Source organism: Zonotrichia albicollis, chromosome 7 (assembly GCF_047830755.1).
Source record: "Zonotrichia albicollis isolate bZonAlb1 chromosome 7, bZonAlb1.hap1, whole genome shotgun sequence".
In the NCBI taxonomy this organism is placed as follows: Eukaryota; Metazoa; Chordata; class Aves; order Passeriformes; family Passerellidae; genus Zonotrichia; species Zonotrichia albicollis.
Window position 1 is genome coordinate 30,516,590 of NC_133825.1, and position 22,238 is coordinate 30,538,827.

The following is a 22,238-nucleotide window of genomic DNA, read 5'->3' on the forward strand; positions in this document are numbered from 1 at the left end:
GATGTCTGTTTAATCCAACATTAAGATTTCTAACACACTAAGAATTTAAAGAGGTGCATGTCTGAAAACTTTTTGCACTCTGAAGGTCAGCTGGCTGAAGAACAGATTCCCCTTCTTTTACAAAAGCTCTCTTCATTATGTCCTTAAAGCATCATAACTACCACATTCTTACTATATTAGAAACCACATCTCTACAAAGAAGACCACTTTATTGACACTTTCAGAACTATAGTTCAGGGCAAATGTAGAAAGCTACAAGTTACATTTGGTAACAAAGAATATGTTTGATGAGGGAAAGGGAAAAATCCATTATTCATTTCCATGACTTCAGGACAGAAACATCAGCACATTTCTCCAACACTAACTTGAAGTCCTAAGATCCAACTCACCTGTGTTCTGACTAATATTTCAAGATTTTGTTGCAAAAGTGTACAATGCACCCACAGAAAACATCTGCTCTGAGAAAATGTAAGGACCTCTTCTCACACAACTCAAATCTAGATCAGAAAGGTGTTTTTTCCATCTAATTTTATTGCTAATCCTATGCAATAACTGTGAAAATCTGCACAAGGCTATGTTCATGAGATTGGAATATTCTATGGCCTTTTTTCAACTCTCACCTACTCTAACATGACTGAGATCCCAAAACTCTGATACCAGTATTAGGCAGGTAATGCAGCATTCCCAACTTGACAATCACCTCTGAAAATTCAGACAAGAAAATTCTTATTTCAAACCTTTCTATTTCCTTCCCTAAAAAAATTTATTCATTTCATAAAAAGAGCAGTCTGGGCAAGCAACTGACAGCTGCTAGAAATCCTAAAATAAACAGCAGATTTTTGTAAAGCAAGACAGACAGTGCTACAAAACACTGCATTCATGCCAGTGCTGGCCAAGGTTTCATGACAAATTGGGCAGCTTGCATTCCAAATAAGTCTACAGCTGATGAGGCACATTAGCTTCAGGCAAGTCATTTCCCCTGCACTGCTACTCCTTGCTCTCTCACCCCATGCAGAAAGAATTCTGTACAAGCAGGACTGTGCATTCTGAGCCCAGGCAGCAAACAGCTCCTGCCCCCTGAAAGCAAGGCTCAGTGTTACCACTTACTCCCACTCCTGCCCCACACAAGGTATTTCAAAAGCTCAGAATTCAAAATTTTCTCCAGTGGCCTATGACCAAAAAAAAAGCTACAAAGACCAACACAGACCAAATATTTTTCTGATTGTAGATAATGGAACACAAATATAAATCAAAGTCTGACTTCAGCACAGCTGAGAATCAATCTCTATCAAGAAGTATTGATATGTTTTCAGACAGAAAAGGAAATCATATAAAACACCATGCAACCTCCACTATTTATTGTGCTGGTCTCTACAGCACCATCCTTAGTAACCATCCTTAAGTATAACATGCAAAATTAATTCCTAACCATTTTTTTTCAAGTGTCTAAATAAATGCCAGAACAGTATCACTTGGCCTCCAAAGAAATGCACTGGCAAACACTGAAGAGGTGCATTTACTGAATGTATCAGCATGTCAGGAGGCCAAGTTTTGGGGGGCTGAAAGGAAAGTTATCATCTGAAAAGAATAAAGGATAAGCATTCTTACCTCTAGAGTAAAAACAAAAAATTAAACAACTGTCAGGAACTAGAAGAAGGTATCAACTCTTAATATCACCAACTGGAAACCAACAGAGGTTTAAATATCTATTTCATAAATGCAAGAATTTAGATATCTCAATTCTTTTGAAAAAATCTTACCTGACTCCTTTTTCTTTCCTTTGGTTTGGTAAAAATCTCCCCAGATCTAATCTTGGGCTTCATGCAAGGCAACAGAGCTCAGTCAGCAATGTCCTTCAGTTCGAGGCTGTCCTCCCAGTCCCAAGGCACAGCAGAGCAGTCCCAGCCTGTTGGACACGAGCTTCCAAAGCTGGCAGCACCCAGCAAGCCTGCCTTGAGCTCTCAGCCCCGAGCAACTGCATTTTCTCCCACTCAAGGTAAAGCATTCATGTGATCATATGTTAATAACCAAGAGCTGGAGAGAGTCCCTCTTCTAACAAGAAATAAACTCCCTTCCATTTTCTCCCATCACCTGCAGGGAGAACAAAACAGCCCAAACAAAACTGGGTACAAAGGCACATATGAAGCAGGAAGGCATCTACAGAATGTTTGCAGAGGAAGGGTTAGCTACAAGCATGTCCCATATTTTCAGTGCACAAAAATAGTACCTGAAGCATCCCTGAAAACTGTGAGGCACTGATTAACTGCAGTCCAGTGCACGAATTTGGCAAGGCAAATGAATAATACCTCCCAAGATCTTCCCAACATCACAAGACTGAAGCAAAGTCAGTCATCTTCTGAAAATGTCCCCATGCACTACTGCTGTAAATGCAAGCAAGGAGTCAATGAAACTTGGAGAGATTTTAGGTCAAATACAACCTTCTCTGCAAGACATGCATAAAAAGCCCAAGTTACAAGTATTTTCACCCAGACCTCTGGTAAACAAATTTACCAGTTACATTTCTTTCTTCCTCCCATCTCAGCATTCACTGACCTAAATATGAGGTAAGAAATGAAACTACAAGCAATATGCAATGGGAACTGTAAAGAGCTCAGGAGAATTACTAAAAGATGCCCTATAGGCTTCACAAATGTATTCACTTCTCAGAAAAATGGTAATTTCATTTGTACACCTATTCATTACACACTACCATGAAGCTTCAACGGCAAACCCTGACCGGGTACTTTTACATTAGCAATCATTTCCTAAAAACATGGAACTTGGGCATTCAAGCCATCATTAGGCTGTTCAATTAGCCTTGAGCATGGATTAACAAGACTTCATGCTGGGGCACTATCCAAAGGATGAGACAGATGTGATTTTGCCACATAAGAATTCCAGTACAGGGATATTAAAAAGAAAATAAAAATCAGTCACAAGAAGAATCAGTCTCAAGAATCATAACTGGTGATACACAAAGGCAAATGGGAGCATATGCAGAGAACAGTAAACCTGAAAGAAGACACGGACAGATTCCACAAGGCAATACAATACCCAATATTCACAGGTTCAGAAACTTTTCTGTACTCAACCAAGAACCTCATTTTGTCACACACACTGACAAGATGCCATCAAGAATGGCCCTAATGCACACAGGCATTATTTTAATGAATGGCTCTAAGAAAGAGTCTAGATGGTCTCTTGGTACTTTTATTTTAAGTCACTTTTTCTTTCCTTTTGACTAGGGAGACATGCTCAAAGCAGCATCCTTAGAGATCTCAGGTCTAATGAATAGAAAAGCCACACTTAACTTTTTCCACTAGTTTATCTGTGGGGAGGTTTGGGGTACAAGCAATGCTGATTGAATTTTAAAAGACTGGTGTTTTCATGTTCAGGTCTCCATCAATGAATTATTCATGTTTACCAGTGTTTCTGGGTAGCAAAGAACAATGACCATCTGCTAAAATTTTTCATCTCTCTGAACAGAGGAAGAAGCCAGACTCAGTGGCCCAAGTGTTCACCTGCCCACTGCTGCAATAAGCCACCACATAAATGTCTTAACTTGGGAGAAAAAAGTATCCCTGGATGCCTCCCTGTAAAGACTAACTGCTTGCAGATAAATTCTCAGTAATATTTCTTTTATCATGCTACCTAGTTATATTTTTGTAAAAAAACGTGGACTTCTTTTTTTGTATTGTATTTGGTCTCCGAGGTCCCTCTTCTTCCTTCTGTCAACTATGTTCTCCCCTCCAGCATCCAGCTTTTCTCCCACTAAAGGACAGGATTTCTTCTGAGGACAGATATTTTTCTTCCTCCCTCCATCTTATCAAATTATCCCTTCCCTTTCTCTTACAAGCCAATTTCTATCCCACAAGAGAAAGAAGCGTGAAAGCCTTACTGTACGTCTCACAGTCACAAGAAAAGCCTAGAAGACAAAAGAAAGGCTAAACAGTCCCTGAGACACCAAGAAATACTCAGGTCCCCCTGCTTCCAGCAGCTGAATGAGAATGTTAAGATTTTGTTCAAAGACATTCCTGCAATCTTTTCAGGTTTCCTCCTTCTATGGAAAGACAATGTTTTAATTTCCAATTTTTTTCTCACACCAGCAGAGATTAAGGTAAATACAAAAAATCAACACAAGCTTTTTCCAGCTTACATATGTTCAGCTTTTGCCTAATTGATACTGGTAAATACTGACACCTTTTTTTTTTTTTCTTTTCTTCCAGCAATCTAGAAACACTAATAATGACTCATTGTAGAAGAAATATTTTATTAAAACTGAGTACTTTTCACAGCACCACTTTTCTCAAAACACATAATTCCAGAAGATTTTAATTAATAGGTATATAGCAACCTGACAGAGCTCCTTTGTTTCACTCTTTTCAAAGACAGTACATTTCCAGCTGTATGGAAGCAAATATAGATGAACTAAAAATAATCAAAACAGCAAAGTTTCCACAAGCCTTGCCCATAATGTTTAAAGCACATGGGGAAATGTGGTCAAAGACATCACTTCCAGTCTTTTCTGTTAAAAATGCTACACAACTACCCACAGCCTTGCCAGAAATAAAGAAGAAAAGATGCATCAAAGAACACACAAACTGTGAGAAGAATGAGAAACTTCTGATTGCAAATCTTACACTTAACTGCTCAAGACTACAAAGCTTCAGAGGAGGCCATTTAAAAATGTGTCATGTGATTCTAATTTCAAAATACCATTATTTCAAGTATTTTGTACATTATGCACCACTGCTATTTAATATTTAAAAAAAAAATTCTAAATGTAATATTTTAGCTAGCTGACACCTATGTGCTTTGACTTTTACTTCTGGAGGGTTCAGAAGGCTGTTACAAACCAGGAAGAGGGAGGAAAGTGCTTAAAACACAAAGTGCATTAAAATAAAGTTGAAAAAAATAACTTCTAGCCGTGACACTATTTTATGTTAGTCTTATAACTGCTTTACACTCTTACACTTAGATAGGTAATACAAAAAGCTGTAGGTCTAAAAGGAGCAATGAAATTTTAAAGACATTATTCAACTTTAGGAACCAAAGAATAAACAGGTTTTGACTCCTTGTTAAGTTTCTTATACAAAAACAAACAAACAAAAGCTTCCAAATCAATTATTGATATTCTAAATAGACAAACATTTACTCCAGAGTTCATTAAAGTATGTAAAGATCTTTTGAAACTGTACATTCCTTTTTTTCCTCTGGAACAAAGTACTGTATATTACCTAGAGCACAGAAAATGCAAGAGGAGATGCTCTTTGCTCCTGGTTTGTAACTGGCATAAGAGACTGTTCAAATCTCCAATGTCTCTTTCTCTTCCCTCAAAGGTACTGCTGGGGGAGGGAGAGAAGAGAGGCTTTGTGTGTTTGTTTCAAAAGCTGCAAAACAGAGGTTGACTTCTAGATTTCTTAGCAATCCTCAGGAAGAAAGAGTGCTCTCTCTACCATTTATTCTTTTCCTGTATAAATAATGAAAATCAGTCGCTGTTATTTCACCAGCACAGCCACTGCTCAGACTCTGCTCTCTGAACTGATCATACCTCCACCTCAAGCTCTCTATAATCCCTGCCAATGATTTTCTCTATACAGCTTGTAGTTTTGAGGCACTGTGCCCAAAACTTCACAATGTGGGTGCTCCTAACAGTTTGAAAGAACAAAAACTGTCTGCAGCTGGATAATGAGAATATTTTCCAAGAGAGCACTATCTGCATAATTTCTTAATCAAGTCTGAGGGGGTTCTGCAATACAGCACACAATAATTCAAGTTTACGGTAAAGAAAAGGAAAAAAGGTCAAGTTTTCTCACTAGCTGCCCACTGAATACAGATTCAACACAACTCTTCAGCACACTTCCAACCAAATCCACCATGAATGAATAAATATAAAATGAGTAAATATATTGTGAAGACGCTATTTAACAATCCTAAAGTATTAATGCCAGCTTCCTAAATGTTTGGTAAATATTTATGCTTCAGAAACTGTGAAACAAAGGACTAAGGGTGGGAAAGAGCTTTGAAGCTTTCAGGAAGAAACAAAGGCACAGTGGGTTTGAAGAGACAATGAGTGTACTTGAACTCTTATTCTTACAAATTCTATCACAAAAATATTTATGTGAAGATAACATTAGATGTTTAAACATTTGCAGAAAGACTGCACTTACTTCAATTACCAATGAAAAATACAACTGCTTTAAGGTGAGAAAGGCATGAGAGGATCATAATGGCTCCTGGGAAAGAACACTTGTCCAGAAAAGGGCAGAAAAGGCAGGTGGGTGCATTTGTTAGCAGAGGGTAACAAATTGGTGGAATGTAATTTGATATCTAAGAAAAAGAGTTGGAGTTACAGATAGTTTGTATCTCCACAAAAGAACCAGACATTTCTGAACACACTGCAAGGACGCTGTACCTTCAAACATCCATTCACCTTAACTTCAGAGCAGAATGCTCTGTGTGTGTGTGCAATCAACGATGTACACAGGAAGTGACTGGCCAAATATCAGTCAGAAGCATTACACCACTCAAAACTAAAAACACAAGGGGTAAAGCAAGCAATCAAGGCAAACAAGAGAACAAGGCATTTGTAAAAAAAAAACCATTCCAAATCATCACAGGACTCCCAGTACTCCCAAAACTGACAGGTTTCCTCCAGGATTTCAGTGCAGGTGAATCAGTGGAGATTAAGAGTAGTTTTAAAATCTAAGGGCATCCATGAAGTGGACACAATGCACTCCTTCTCCACACTGGCAATTCTACACATTAGGAGAAAATTCCTTTCAAGAGTGCAGTATAGGAAGACTGTAAAGGACTTTACCATAGCAGAAATTAAATGTGAGAAAAATCAACCCATTACAATTCTATTTTTCTGATATAACTACTCAAGATACCTGATTTTATAAAGAAATCAGCTCCAAGGATCATATTAGAGAAACTCAAGCATTTCTCTCCTCCTTCCATCATCTTCTAGCAAACCAATGGGGTGATTCACAGACAAGTGAGTAACTCACCTTTTTGGCAACCCTCTGTAGTGAATACTGTGAGTTGCAACCTAAGCCTTATTAGGGAATTTCCAATAAGCATGACAGTAATATTAAAGATACCCAAGAAGAAAATAAAAACTTGCAAAAAGTAATAAAGCCATAACTACCTCTGTGCAGGTAGTTTGTTTGTTTAAGAGACAGCCAACAGCTCTTCCATCAGTCTTAGGGGGATTCTCTTTGAACCAATTAAAGAACTAGACACTTAGAAGGACAAACTGAAAACAATTGAAAAAGCTAGAAATCCCTTCTATTACATAACTTGTCTGACTAATTCCACACCAAAATACAGGCTAAGCTCCAAACTGGAGGAAAAGAGTAACAGAATATAGTTCCTCTTGTTTCCTCTTAGCATTTAACAGACTAACCTAGTGTCTAACCTCACTTTTTGTTTTCACAGGCAACAGTAAATTGGCAAACTGTGGAAATTAAAACACACAGCTCAATTTTGAATTATCACATTTGAAATTACTCACTCCAAGCAACAACTTCAGGACCCAGCAAGTTCTGTGTTTTCTGACTCAAAAACAGTGTCAAGAAGAGGTATTAAAAACAACAAAACTGGTACAGGAGTTCTGAAATCCAAGGAGATTCCAGACAATGACAGATCTCACGTCAGACCAGACTTTCTGGCAACACAACTGTGTACAGTAAAGCACCTGCAAGTGTTCCACACTGGTAGTATCATACGTGCCTTCACAGCGTGAATAAATAATTATTTAGGCCACAAATCCACATTCATATTCTTCTAAAAATAACTCTGACCAGAGCCCAGGAATTGCCAGTAAGGGCCTTAAAGGAGGCAACAGTATCCTCTCAAAATGTCCCTCCTGTTAAAATAAGATTCTCATACAAAGGAATTAGGTGTCTAATAAAGGAGGCAATATATATATATTGCTGAAATGTATGAACCAAGTACAAAAGCTTTGCCTATGCAAGTCTGCAGAACAGCAACATCTCAATATCACAGAAATAATTACAATTATCACAGCAATGCTAGCTATTGTGTCTTACATGTCAGAAAAGAGCCTGAAGATTGCAAACATGCACCATTTACTGAAGTATCTTTTAATGCAAGAAGTGGGTGTCAGCAGAGACAGCAACTGCTGCTTGATTTAATTCGGTCAAGAGAGCTCAAGGAACTAGGTCAAGACCCAGAAGAACACTCATTCATACACTGAACCAGGGGAGAAAAGTTGGCTAAAAGCATCTAGAAGTTGAAAAAAAAATCACCTTTGCAAACATCAGTCTGACTTGAAGAGCCATGCAAACCAATATGCCAAACTAAAGATGTCTTTATTTCCACACCAGTATGTTTTTAAAAATTCAGCTCCTTTCTAGCAAGATAACACGTTCAACAAGACTTAATGCAAAACATGAAATAAGTATATATGTATATGCTTTGCTCCATGCACAATGCTTGCTTCTGCATCTCAGGACTCACAGATTTTACAAATGCCAACACAGTTCCCCTTCTTTACAGCACTAGAATTTAAAACTTAATCTGCTCTAGAAAGCCTATGGTTAATGCAAAGTGTACTTTATGGTACTAAACCAGCAAAAACTGAACATTTGTCCACAGCACAACATGGCCAGATTCCAATTCAATTCAATATAAATTGCATTTCCTGTTCATGTAAGGGCAATATTCAGAAGAGAATAAAGTTTTACAATTCCAGATAGGGAGATATCAATGAGGCAGGTGATAGTTAAAGATCAGGAAAAGTACTGACACTGGCCTGAAGAAACAGGAGATAAAAAGAAAAATAGAAAAAGTTTGTGTAATTTCAGTTAACTGTGTGTCTGGCTCTGCTTAGTGCAAACATCACCTGAATTCCAGGGTCATTATGCAGTAGAATAATAGAGAAATCAAGTTTTATTAAAAGAAGAAAAAATAAAGCAAAGAGCTAAGAGCTGTATGTTAATTAAAAATAAAATTCATTTGCTAATGTTGCCTATTTTGCTGTCTGCTATTAAATATAAATTACTATCAGCACAAAGGAAATAAAACAACTCTTGAAACAGGCACACTGCTGTTTGCCGACTTCTTTGTGGCAGTGGTAAGGCCCTCTTGCTCCACTACTGCAAAAGAAAGAGCTAATTTACTAGAAAAGAGGAAATGCCAAGAATCAGACAAGGAAAATGGACTGCTCTGTACAATGATGGCTTACACGGCTTTACACGAGTAGCTTGATGGAAGTAACAAAAACCTGTATGAAACCTTAGTGGACTTCAATCAAAGCCTGTGGGAACCTATGCAGTTATTCCCAGCCAAGTCTGCAGCTTGTTTATAGAAAACAGCTTTCAGATTTCCAAGAGCAATCCCACACAGTCTACTCAGAAGAGCAGCATCACAATACTACGAGTGCACGCACTGAAAACTCACCTAAAAGACAGCATTGCCTTAAGAACCCCGGTGAACTCAGTGTTTCAATCTTTGCACAAAAATTATCCCGACAATGAATCATACACAGGAGGTCTCTCTGCCGCTCTGAATTTCTTTCTGCAGATCTCCTCACCTACCACCCCCCGATGCCCCACAACTTCCACGAATCCAAGGAGCATCCCAATTAAGCCGGGTGACCTCACCTTTCATTTTGACCGTGGGGGAATTGGGTCCAGCCGATTGCTTCCTCCATCCTCTCCAGTTCTGGCAAAGGCTCTCCGCCTCAGAGATGAAGGAACAAAGAGAGTCTTCCTCAAAGCGATCGGAGTCTTCAAATGAAAACCTCTCCCCGTCCTCCCACTCTGCGAACATGAGTTCCATCACATCCGACAGGCGACGTGGGGAAAAGAAGAAAGACAGGAACAGCACTGCTCACTTTTAACAGGTGAATGGACTTGAGGGCTCTTGCAACACTTAAAATCTCGTTTTTGATTTGATCCCCATACTACAGTACCAGGAAAAAACAAAGTCAGCGCTGCCTGAGATGAGAGAAGCAGGAAATAACTAAGAGACAGCTGGTAAAAATTCCATGGGGGGGGGGGAAACAAAAAAGTTCTTTAAAAAGTTAAAAAATGCTTATGTCCACAGCATGTACTTGAGGCGGAGGGGGCTGGTCAGTCCATGAGAGCTGCCTCCAGGCGGGACAGGTGCGTGCCGGGCACACGGAGGGTCCGAAGGCTCCCGGAGCTGCAGGACGAGGGAAGGGGCCGGTTTCCTCCTCCGGGGCTCCCGCGGGGTGGGGGGCCGCCGGTGTCCGTGCGCAGGGCCGGGTCTCCCTGAGCTTGTGCTTGTCTCACTCCCGGCGCAGGAACCGGGGAAGGGAGGGCAGGGGCACCGGCGGGGGCTGGGGGGGAACAACTTCCCTCCCGTTCCGGGGGCTTAAAAACAGCCCGCTGGGGCCGGAGCGCCCGCGGAGGGGCGGCGCGACCTCCCGGCTGCTCGTCACGGGCGCCGGCACCGGCAGCGGCGCGGGCGGGCAGGCGGCGGCTCCGGCCTCACGGGGGCGCGGGCGGCGGCCGGCGGGGAGCGCCCGCCGCTGGTCCCGGCGGGCAGGGTGGGGGCAGCCCGTCACCGCTCCGGTCGCGGTGGCCCCGCGGTGTCTCTATGAGGCCATGGCCGGCGGGCCCTGCTGGACGCCCCCGAGCCCGGCGCGGCCCCGGCGGTTCGCGGCCCCGGCGGGTCCCGTCCCTGCCCGGCGCGGGCACCAAGATGGCTCCGCGCTTCCCAGCTTCACCTGCGACACCCCCCGCCAGCTGAGCGCCGCTTCCGCCGCCGCGCTTCCGGCTTCCGCCGAGCGGGGCATGCCGGGCGGGCCGGGGAAGGAGCCCGCGGGCCCCGGGACGGGACGGGACGGGACGGGGTTCGGCCGCGCCTGCCGCCGCCAAACGCCCAGCGGGGCCCTTGCAGGGGCCGGAACAAAGCAAAGGCTTGTGTGGTGCGCGCTCGTTGTGCTAAAATGCGGGGGTTGCCCCGGAACGCAGCGAGGATGAGTGCGTGAGGTAGAAATCACTAAGCTGTCATCAACTGATTGGAGATGAAAGACATATACGAGTTCTCAGTAACATTTTTTTCTTTTTAAGAAAAAAACAACAGTAAAGAAGATCAAGGAGGAAAAAGGAAATAAAATGAGACCATGGCTCGAATAAGTCCCGTTCAAGTGCAGTGAACACTTTCCTTCGGCCGAGAGCCCCTCGCAGTCAGAAAACGAAGGGAAGGAGGGTCTGAGGAGCTGCTCGGGTCTGAACAGCTCCAAAACTCGAACAGAGGAGATAACTCATGTGCCACGTCTGTGAGGAATTGCATTCGCTAGCTAAGGTCCTCCTATCCTACCCACTCGGAAAGCAGCAGTGATGCTCGTTTATTTTTTTTTTTCTATAATTTTATTTCTTGGAGTTCTAGTTCATTTCTCCATTGAGAGAGTTGACTGGTTAAGTACCAAAGGACAAATTTGCTCTTAGAGTACATGTCAACCAAACAGTTGGACCTACACCTCCCTTCCTGTGTTTGCACAGAGGGGAAAAGCAAATGATGGGGAAATAATAATAATAATATAAACATACTAATAAAAAGAATAACATGCTAAGAAATAGTAAATGTAGAGCTGGGAGAAACTGAAATGCATCTGGGAACATTCACTATCTTCCTCCTCTCACTGTAGTCCATGATCAAAAAAAATTATATTAATTGATGAGTTTCCACAGAGGGTCCTAAGCAATGCACCTGCGATCTTAAAGGAAGCTTCCTGCATAGTTTGTCCTTACAAAGATAATGCTTCCAATTCAAGGTTTTGAACACAAAGATGCGTTGCTGCAGTGTCCATTAGCTGTAAGAGGTCACTCAGTGAAATGTCAGGTCCTTCAGTGCTACCCAGGCAGACATCCCAGGGGCACTGCACAGAGGGGCAGCTGGAGGCAATGTGCCACAGCACAGCATGCCAGCTTCTGGCTCCTGTGCTGCCTAATCCTACACCAAAGTTGTCCTGTGCTGATGCCTCGATCAAATCTGTGCTGCCAAAGAACCTGATAGTGCCACACCAGCAGTAATTCAGGAGAGAGACACACCTGCCTGATAATGGGCATTCTGGAGGGTTACATCAACAGCACTCTGAGTCAAGGGCATTGCAGAGAATCTCTGCCAGGTGAGAAAGCAAGGATACACAAAGGCATTGTAATACTTGGTGCAGTGTTGCATTAAAGGAGGATTTCACCTCAGGAAAGGTGTTTCCCAAGTGAGAGAAAAGTGTTTAGAAAAGAATAAAAAAATGCAGCTGAAATTTTGAAGAGTATATTCAAGAAAAAAGAAATTAAATTCATTGTGTCCAAGGAGTGAAGAGATAACTACAGGTAAAATTCAGCATCACGACTCAGATGTTGTGGCACTTGAAATGACAGAAATAGGTGGGGAAACACAGTGATGCCATAAGGCTGATGCTGCTCACCATTATCTTTTGACAACATTATGTGCAACGTGGCACTGTTAAATTTTACCTAGTTCCAGCAGAGAATACACATTACATCCAGAAAGGGCAGAGGAGAGGAGGAATATTAGACAGTACTAATTATAAGGGGGCTTCAGTACATTGTGTTTGATTCTGTTAAATTGTAACAATCCTCCCTCCCATTCCTCCTTCTTCCAGCTTTGGGATACCACAAGTTATGGGGATTTTCAAAGAATCTTGCTTTCACTTTCTTAAACATCATGAGCTGAAAGCATGGAAGAGGTAATGAAAATAATGAGACAAACAAAGCAGAGTGAACATTTGCACTTTCATCTTCAAGTGCATTTCAAGACCCTGTCAAAATGTGTCTGCTGTCTCGTGCAGAGCAGGCCTCGGTGTGTTGCTGTCCTGGCCAACATGAGGGAGTGCAGGTGTGAGTACTTCGCTTCTTGTCCTCATGACTTGGAAAGGCACACAAGCTCATAAACACTTCAATTTTTTTTCCCAGCAAACTTACTGCATGAGACAGGCATGTATTTCCTCTTGTGGATCTTCCAACAGACAAAAACTAGAGACTGTGAAAAATAATATCTGACATGTAATATCTGACTAATTTCAGCAGTGTTCTGCTAGGAAGAAAGAAATTCAGTAAGAAATCCTGCAGAAATGACAAGGTTGCCAGTAAGATGCTTTCTTGCTTGCAGGGATATACTTTTTTTCTTTTCCAATTTCAGGAAAAGGAAATTACTGTTGGGAACTCCTCTGCCTCCAATGCAGACAATTTTCAGAATGCAGCATTCCATATGAGAGAGACACATATGAGTGCACACGCCTACGCTAAAGCAGAATTGCAACATTTACATTTGTTTCCTGTCTTAAGCTCTCGCTGGGGACTAAAAGTCAATGAGTCTGCATTGCACCTCAGAAGTGTTTTCTTTTCACTAGTGAGTCATGTGCTGCACTGCAACTCATACCCAGCATGTTTTTTATTTCTGATTGCATGGAAAGTAAAACACATCCTTGCTATGGCTTGAATCTAATAATAACAAAGTACAGTACTCTAGAGTTTTTCACTGCAAGTGCAGTGGGACCCAGCTATTCAGTTCCATTCTGACTCAACAAAGGTTTCATTGTCTCTTTGCATGTGATAATGCACTCAGAAATGACAAGCAAAGGCAAATTCTTAAAGCACACATACGGCTTTGTGTCTAAGTAATATATTGGATGTGTTGAGTAATCGATTTTTGTGCTCTAGAACTATGGCACAATGGCAAACTGCCAAAAGTTCCTATTCCTCCTAGATGATCACTGTTTCATGCTATACTGATCACTTAATTAATAACTAATAATAATTAATAACAGATATTAAACATCTCCACAGATATAACAACCAGCCACCATTATTTATTTCAAAACATTAGGTCTGTACAACAGATGGAGCAAATAACTGTTTTAGCACAAAAGAAGGGACAGCACACAGCTCATTGCTTCTTGTTCTGCTTCTAACTAGGCAAATGGCTGTACCAAATGCACAGAGCTTTTCCAGACAATGCGTACCAGGAAGCTGAAAGCGCCGTCCAGCAGCTCTGAAGCGGGGGGGGTGTGGTGGAGAAGGCGCGGCTCAGCCCGCCATGCAGTGGTGGCGGCAGGAGCGGGAAAGCCACCACGGGCGGCGGTGGGGCGGCCTCGTCAGTGGGAGATGATCCCGGGGGCGTGGCAGGGGGCGGGAGGAGCGGCGGCCGCACGGCAGAGGCTGCAGCCACCGCTATAAGACGCCGTGGTGCCGGCACGGGGTGGCTGGGAGGGCTGGGGCGCCCCGGTCCCAGCGCAAGCCGTGCTGTGCCGGGAGCGGGGGATTGTGCCGAAACGCTGGCAGGGACAGGGTCAGCCCTGAGCGTCTGCCCTGCCATGGGGCCGGGGGGCAGCTCGGGGTGGGCTGAACGCCGGGGAAGGGGGGGCAGGGTTCCCGCGGCAATGCGCACAAGCGGCGCTGGGGACACAGCGTGGCCGCGCCAGACGCGCTCGGAGCCACAGAGCCGGGAGCTGCAGAGCCGGGACTGCAGAGACGCAGCGGCAGCGACGGGACTCGGGCCAGCGCCGGCCCCGCTGTGTCCGCAAAGGGGGCGAGGGGGACGGGGGACGGGGGGTGGCAGCAGCGGCCACACTAGCGAGGGGCAAGGGGGGAAGCGGTGGGGGCAGGAAAGAGCAGGGGTGCAGTGATGCTGGTGGGCGGGATTGAGTGGCGGGACCCGCGGTACCCGGGACAGGAGTGACCAACGGGATGGGAATAACGGGAGCAGTGGGATGGCCCGGGGGGCGGGATCGCGGGGGGTGAGGGGCGGGGCAGCAGGGTACTGTCGCTTTACGGTCGTATTTACGACAGTCGCGCTTTACTGCACCTTTTACGACAGCCGCGCTTTACGGCAGTTTTACGACAGTCGCGCTTTACGGCCGTATTTACGACAGCCGCGCTTTACGGCACTTTTACGACAGTCACGCTTTACGGCACCTTTTACGACAGTCGCGCTTTACGGCACTCCCTTTTTTGGAACTTTTACGGCACTTTACGCCACTTTGCAGCACTTTACTGGTTTACCTACAAATAATTGAAAAAAATTAAACAATAAAATTTCTTTTGTGAATTTTTTCTTTTTTCTTTCATTTTTAATTTTTCTTTTTTTAAAACTCTTTCTTTTTTTTGGTGCTGCCCAGAACAGCTCCAACCAGTGATGTGGTGGTGTTTGAGGGTCCCCAGGACAAGGGAAGAGATGAGAATCTTGACTCCACCTTTCAGAAGGCTGATTTATTATTTTATGATCTCTATTATATTAAAAGAAAATGAGTTATTAGAACTATACTAAAAGAGCAGGTGATGCAGGTGACACAGGTAATGCAGGTAACACAGGTGACACACAGGTGACACAGGTACCTGCCCTGTCTGACAGGTACATGACAGGTACCAAAGTCCTCCCTGCCTGGGAGAGAGCCTCTCTGAAGCATTCCTGGTGTTATCCTGGAAAAACAAACCCTGGGAATTCCACAGTCCAGACTGGACAGGCTGGGCTGTGCTCCCCCCCCACCACCCCAAACCCCAAATTCCAGCAGCCTGCAGCTGCTCTGGGCTGCATTTCACAAATGCAGGACCCCAAAACCCCCTAAAATCCCTCAAAGCCCCGCAAAATCCTTCACACATCCCCGAGAGCCCCATGAGCCACCCCCAAAACCACCACAAGGCTAAAAATGCTCGAATTCCCCTGAGGAACCCCTCAGAATCCCCCAAACCCTTCTCCACCCCCCAAAACCCCCAAATCCCCCCCCAAAAAATGAGTCTGAGGCGGTGCCAAAGCTCATTGGCCAACCACAGTGATTGAAGGTCAATGGTGGCAGCCAAACAGTGGCCAAAAGTCAACTCTGGTGGCCAAAGTGTGACAGAAGGCCAAACTGTGCCACCTAACCACTGACCCTGGCGGCCAAACCCCAATGGTGGCCACCCCAAACCGCCCCTGGTGCCCAGCCCCAGCCCGGGCCAGCAGCCAGCCCCGGTTGGGCCAGTTTGGGCCAGCTGGGCCATAGCTGGGAATAGCTTGGGCCATTGCCGGGCAGACTGGGCTAGTTGAGGGTGCGGCAGCAGCTCTCAGTGCGGCACAGGCATGAGATCTTGGTGTCCGTGATGAGGAACTTGTAGTCATAGGTGATCTCCTCATTGACGCCGATGGGCTGCTTGGAGTAGATGACAATCTTCTTCTGCGCCTCGATGGTGATCACCTTGGCATAGCAGTTGGGCTGGGGAGGCACAGCGGGGTCACCCCAAGCCCCAGAAACAGCCTGGTCCTAAAACACCCCTCCAGGTACCCTCAGAAATCATCCAGACCTAAAAAACCCCTCCAGCTACCCTGAGAAATTCTGCAATGCCCTAAAACCCCTCCAGGTACCCTCACCGTGCAGCAGTGGTTGATGAATGATAACTAACGCCATTGAACCTGGTTTAGCCTCGTTTAGCCTCGTTTTGCCCTGGTTTAGCCCCAGTTTAGCCCTGGTTTAGCCCAGTTTAAGCCCGGTTTACGCCCGGTTTGCTCACCGTGCAGCAGTGCTTGATGAAGCGCGCCAGGTTGCCGCACTTGGTGGCGTCGATGATGGTGTCATGGCCCACGCGGAACAGGTAACTGCTGCCAATGCCCTCCTGGGCGTAGCGCTTCTCACGCATGTCCGCCACCACCTGGGGACACTGAGGGGACATTGGGGACACCACGGGGACACTGGGGGGCTCTGGGGACACTGGGGCGGTTTGGGGGCACCCTGGGGGGCTCTGGGGACACCAAACGGAACAGGTAACTGCTGCCGATGTCCTCCTGGGAGTAGCGCTTCTCACGCAGGTCAGCCACCACCTGGGGACACCATGGGCACATTGAGAGGACACTGGGGGGCTCTAGGGACACCGAGGGGACACTGGGTGACACGTACCTGCCGGATGTTCTGCCCCACGTACTCAATGACCAATGTCTCATTTGGGGACGCCGTGGGGCTCAGGGGACACTGGGTGACACTGAGGGGACACCGAGGTGACACGCACCTGCTGGATGTTCTGCCCCACATACTCGATGACCAATGTCTCATTTGGGGACACCGGGGCGGTTTGGGGACACCAAGGGGAGACACACCTGCAGGATGTTCTGCCCCATGTACTCGATCACCATCTCGTCGGCCGCGATCGGCTCCATGGCGAACAGGGCCCCACTCGTGGATGTGGCTGCGGCCGAAGCGGAGCCGCTTCTTCCGGAACTGTGGGGACACGGATGTGTCACCAGGGTGGCACAGGGGAACAGGTCACCGAGGTGGGGACACTGGGATAGGGGGACATGGGGACACAGGGATGTGTCACCAGGGTGGGACAGTGGGATAGGTCACTGGGGTGGGGACACCGGGACATGGAGACAGGGGGACATGGGGACACAGGAATGTGTCACCAGGGTGGGACACAGGGACAGGGGGACAGGTCACTGGGGTGGGGATGGGACATGGGGACACGGATGTATCACCAGGGTGAGGATGGGACATAGGGACAGGGATGTGTCACCAGGGTGGGACATGGGGACATGTCACCAGGGTGGGGACACCAGGACAGGGGGACACAGGGATGTGTCACCAGGATGAGGATAGGACATGGGGACAGGTGACTGGGGTGGGGACAAGGGGACAGCACATGGGGACATGGGGACAGGTCACCAGGATGGAGATGGGACACAGGTACACAGGGATGTGTCACCAGGGTGAGGACAGCACACGGGGACAGGGGGACAGGTCACCAGGGGTGGGGACGACATGTGGAGACAGCACAAGGAGGGGACATGGGGATGTGTCGCCAGGGTGGGGATGGGACACCAGGACATGGGGACATGGGGACACAGGGATGTGTCACCAAGGGTGGGGACAACACAGGGGACACAGGGACAGGGGGATGTGTCACCCGGGTGGGGATGGGACGCAGGGACATGGTGATACCAGGGGTGACACCAGTGGGGACAGGGGGATGTGTCACCGGGGTGGGGATGGGACACAGGGACATGGTGATACCAGGGGTGACACCAGGGGTGACCCGAGGCCCCACCTTGAGCTGGTTGAGCTTGAGCAGGTCGCTGTCCGGCAGCGTGGCTGAGCCAATGGTGCTGAGCAGGCGCCACTGCTCCAAGCGCCGCTCCGACAGCACGCGGTTGGGACCCTGTGGGGACAGGGGTGACATGGTGGGGACACTGAGGGGACAGCGGGGACACCAAGGGGACAGGGACAGCATGGAGGGGACAGCATGAACACTGAGGGGACAGGGAGGGGGAGGGGCCTGAAATTGGAGGGAGGGGTTCAGAATTGGGGGGGAGGGGTGGGGACATGGGAAAGAGGGCGGGGCCACCTCAAAGAGGGGGAGGGGCATCACCAGACCCCGCCCCCCTTAATTGCCTCAGAATGGGAGGGGGCTTGGGGGGATTTTGTGGAGAATTCTGGGGATTTTGGGAAGGGTCTGAAGAGGATTTTTAAAGCTGTTCTGAGGTATTGCAAACTCAATTTCCCCCATTTGGATTAAGCATTTTCCAATCTTTGACTAATCCTTGCCACAGAAGACTTTAAACTGATGTTGTCCGAGGTGCTGTCTCTGAGATCTTGGAGAATATGAACACATACCTGAGAAAAGCCTTATTCAAAACTAAATTCACCATTTGTGTGATAAGCGACTGGTACGTACATACATACACACATGGATAATAGAGTCAGTAGGGAAACACTGTGCAACAGCTGCTAAAATTGCTGCTATACAGCAGGAGACAACAATTATGGCTAAGACCTCATGTAGGAACGTAACTGCTAGTCTTCAGAAAGAGAAGATGGCATTTACAGATAATATTGCCTGCAAGGATTACTGAGCATATGTTGTCTGGCATCTTGTATTTCACAGGATACAAATATATTTTCCTCTTCCTTTCACACTAACCTGCAGGAGCATTTGTTTTTGTTTTCACACTTCTGCCATTACCAAAGCTGACAGTCTGGCAGGGTCTAATATGCACTATGCATTCACAGATAGAAGCACCAAGCTAAAGGGAACTGAAATGTTCTCCATTTTGTAGAGGGGAAGAAAACAACTATTAACACTGCAAGTCCTCTTTTTTCTGTCAGTATCACATTTAGACGTTTCCTTAGCCAGTGTGAAAAGATTGTGAAAGCAGTAAAATAGCTCTCTCCTTTGTCCAGAGAGCAGGTTAGATACATCCTTTATGGAAACTCAGCAATTGATAACTCACTTTGTCTAGAGAGTGTATTACCCTAACTAGCAATGTTATACCATTGAAAGTACTCCAAGATTACTCTTTTGATGCAGGCAAAACATAATTCTTGGCTTATTTTCAGTTCACCAAAAAATAATCAAGGAAAATTGATAAATGTGAGACTCCTTCTCTAGCAATCTACAATTTTAGAAATCAAAACTGGTAATTAAAAATAAGTGCTGCAATAGCTGACCCTTAAAACACCTTTGCTGCAGAAGAAAGGTTTCTTTATTTGTGTCTGAGGGGCAGTCAGCTGGTAAGTGAAGGATAACTGTTGGGGAATATAGGAAGCCCATTTGTTCATGTCAAGGCCACATGTACTGCTCTGCAATGTATGCAAGCACATCTTGGCTAAGTGAAGTAATGCTCTGCTGTATTTATGTGCTTCTCATACCTTCAGGAGCAGAAGCTTTCCCCATGCTATGGAACCTGCTCCTTCAGATGAAACTCACCATACCAAAATTTGCACTATTGCTGCTTCTTAGCAGTAAAGTCTTTCAAAATATAAATAACAGGTACATTAGTACTTAAGCATAGGGATGAAAGATTGCTAAGAAAAGGTGATTCTAAAATGCAAGAACAACTGTGTACAATATTATAGACAGTAAAATGGTATGTATTCTCTACAGCCTTCCCCTACAAAAATAATCTAACCATGGAGTTACGGATGTGAGAGTTTTTATTTTAAAAATTGAGTTCATGCTACCTCTCATCAGATCCCAATGGGAAGTTCAATCATCAATTAAATTGTCAATCTAAGATAAGCTTCTCTCTTACAAATACTGTGGTTGCTACAACCACGCAGCAACGCTTCGTTTAAGAAAACACACCTGACAAGTTTTGCGCCCATGGGTGTGGCTAAGGGTCAGTGCTGTTCCAGTTCCATATATTTAACTGGCCTCTTTTGTATAAGATAGAGGAGGCACTAACAAAGATATGATGCCATGGTGTTATGTCATAATGACTGAAAACTACCTGGACTGCTAGATACAGAGAAAACACCTCAGTCACTTTTCTTTTTCTGTAATAAGTGAGGGGGGAAAAAAATTCCCTAGACCTGTTGACTTGAGCAAGTAGGATTTATTGCACAGTACTCTGTAAAATCAGTCAAGCCTTAAAATTATCTGAATGCTTATTGGTAAAGAGTGTTCACCTATTCTGCCTGCAGATCTCATATCCCTGGAGGCAAGCTCTTTCAACAGGATCCTCCTTTATGAGACTTAGAGATTCTCAGATTAAATCTGCTGCTTCTATTTTCATCTCTCTTCTCTAGGCAGGTGACCAACCCTTAGCAGGTACTGTGGCTGTTTTGTGCACTGCCTCAAAGGCTACCAGCTATTTTAGTCAGATCTTCATTTTCAGCCATGTTCCTGCAAAGTGCTGTGACAAGATCCTATAAAACTTCCTATCCAAAACTTTAATGCATTCCTCAATATAATTATTTCACATACCTTCTTGGGGGAAGGTAACTAAATTTGTGTAATTCTGCCATCACCTTTAGTGTTAAATTTAGCAAACTGTATTTATTTCGGATGGCTAAATATAATAGCAGTAGGAGTTTAGTGGCATGCTCTTTGCTTATTTCTTCAGGAATCTTGTGTGTGGTCACTCCTGAATCATCTAAACAGAGGCATCTGATTAAAATAGAGCATCATCCCTAAGTTTCAACCACAAAGTTGCATCAGTTCAACCAAATTGTTAAACCCATCTAACTTGAAGCCTTGCAGGAAAGTAAAGATTTCTCAAGTCTTAATTAACCTAGCTGTGGCTTAAGCATGTGGGGAGTTAAAAGGCTTTCTGTTGAGACTTCAGTATAATTGTGCTGAATAACAGAATCTGCTTCTTAGTCTTGCAAGAGATAACAAAATAGTAAACCTGAAGCAAAGGAGTTTTCCTTTGGTATGTTTGGTTTTAGATTCCCGCAATCAGAGGTTATAATCCTACTTTACCTGCAGCAAGCCTGTACGTGTGAGTGGGGAGGGGGAAAAAGAGCAAGGAACTAACCTTTAGAAGCACATGTTCTTCTCATACAGCTCTGGTTTGCACAGAGTAGATTAGTTAAATTGCAAAGAACGGGGTTTTATTGTTTGAAGTGGTTCTGTCCTGTTTCTAAGAAGAAAGTGACAGAAGTGGCAGTTCCTGCCAGCTTGTTTCTTCTGTTGGGCAGCAACTGAACAGCAGTGAGTTCCCCCTGCTCCCATCTGAGCCTCAGCTGCCCTGATGTGTGCATGAAAGCCACTGCAGATATAAAGGGATAGGAGAAACAAGGCCTTGTGCTTAGCTGACAGAGCAACACAGCCTCTCATTAGTAAAGCTGATCCAAAGAAGTTGGTTCTTCCTTTCAGGTGACAGGCTAGTTTTGAAAATCTGCAAAGAGAACAGTGCCTTTTATTTCTGGCAGAATGCGTGAGATTTGAAAAGCAGGGAGGAGAAGATCAAGTGGTTCACTGGGGTTTCACCAATTTGTTTGAATTTGTCTGTCCTACACCTGTCCTCCACCAGCACATCTTAAATCCAAAGGTTTTTTTAAACATAAATTACTCCAGCTGGACCATCCACATTTTGCTGGCTCTGCTTCCTCTTTTCCCTTTTGCACATGAACAGAATTCCATAGAAACCCCTACCAATGCCAGGAACCCATTCTAAAAAGGCCAGTGTAAGAGCAGCACAGGACTCAGCCCAGCAAACCAAGGCAATTTGAACAGTATCCTGTCTCCTTCCACTAGAAAGAGGAAACTGTACCCAAGACAGAATTTTTTATATGAACGGTGGTACCTGAATGCCCTTCTTCCTCTCTCTCAATGAATATGGTAGCTGTCCTAGTTAGAAAACAACATGAAGTAAAGCTCAGCTTTCTCCTCAATCATATTTCAGTTTCAAAATCCAAAAATGTCTTAAGAGTAGCCCATCTGAAACAAGTAAGCTCATGCCATACATTCATCCCCAGCCTTTTCACCATAGGAAGGCAGTGGTCAAGTGCTTTAATACAAAATGACATT

At 45.0% G+C, this 22,238-nt stretch overlaps 3 protein-coding genes across 5 annotated transcripts in view; 1 reads left to right on the plus strand and 2 right to left on the minus strand.

Annotated features, from left to right (window-relative positions):
- The window catches only part of ZSWIM8 (zinc finger SWIM-type containing 8), a 59,568-nt gene extending 49,465 nt beyond the window's left edge, over positions 1 to 10,103 (minus strand). For both annotated transcript variants that reach the window (XM_005481447.4, XM_005481446.4), the window contains exon 1: positions 9,633 to 10,103. In XM_005481447.4, coding sequence (XP_005481504.2) covers positions 9,633 to 9,810 — 178 coding nt within the window. In that variant the 5' untranslated portion in view covers positions 9,811 to 10,103. The remainder of the gene's footprint in view (positions 1 to 9,632) is intronic.
- LOC141729474 (uncharacterized) lies at positions 9,879 to 14,174 on the plus strand. Its single transcript, XM_074544191.1, has 4 exons — positions 9,879 to 9,896; positions 10,001 to 10,007; positions 10,090 to 13,371; positions 13,938 to 14,174. Exons 1-3 carry the CDS (start codon positions 9,879 to 9,881, stop codon positions 10,977 to 10,979), a joined length of 915 nt encoding a protein of 304 aa, XP_074400292.1. The 3' UTR covers positions 10,980 to 13,371; positions 13,938 to 14,174.
- A 1,576-nt stretch (positions 14,175 to 15,750) lies between these two features.
- Positions 15,751 to 21,424, minus strand: LOC113460856 (histone-lysine N-methyltransferase SETD1A-like). Of its 2 annotated transcripts, none has more exons than XM_026799586.2 (5): positions 21,244 to 21,424; positions 18,033 to 18,143; positions 17,086 to 17,206; positions 16,506 to 16,643; positions 15,751 to 16,210 (listed from the first exon to the last, which is right to left on the minus strand). In XM_026799586.2, exons 3-5 carry the CDS (start codon positions 17,143 to 17,145, stop codon positions 16,037 to 16,039), a joined length of 372 nt encoding a protein of 123 aa, XP_026655387.2. In that variant the 5' UTR covers positions 17,146 to 17,206; positions 18,033 to 18,143; positions 21,244 to 21,424; the 3' UTR covers positions 15,751 to 16,036. The 2 variants fall into 2 exon arrangements, with proteins under 2 accessions (XP_026655387.2, XP_074400324.1); XM_074544223.1 differs by having other exon boundaries at positions 16,506 to 16,652.
- Between the last annotated feature and the right edge of the window lie 814 nt (positions 21,425 to 22,238).

Bases quoted from the DNA above. Each gene is read 5' to 3' on its own strand.
- LOC113460856 (XM_074544223.1), bottom strand. From the start codon at position 17,145: ATGGAGCCGATCGCGGCCGACGAGATGGTGATCGAGTACATGGGGCAG. The intron at 16,653-17,085 runs GTGTGTCTCCCC...ATGTCCCCTCAG, and splicing joins TGGGGCAGAACATCCTGCAG to TGTCCCCAGGTGGTGGCGGA. The intron at 16,211-16,505 runs GTGAGCAAACCG...GTGCCTCCCCAG, and splicing joins TCATCAAGCACTGCTGCACG to CCCAACTGCTATGCCAAGGT.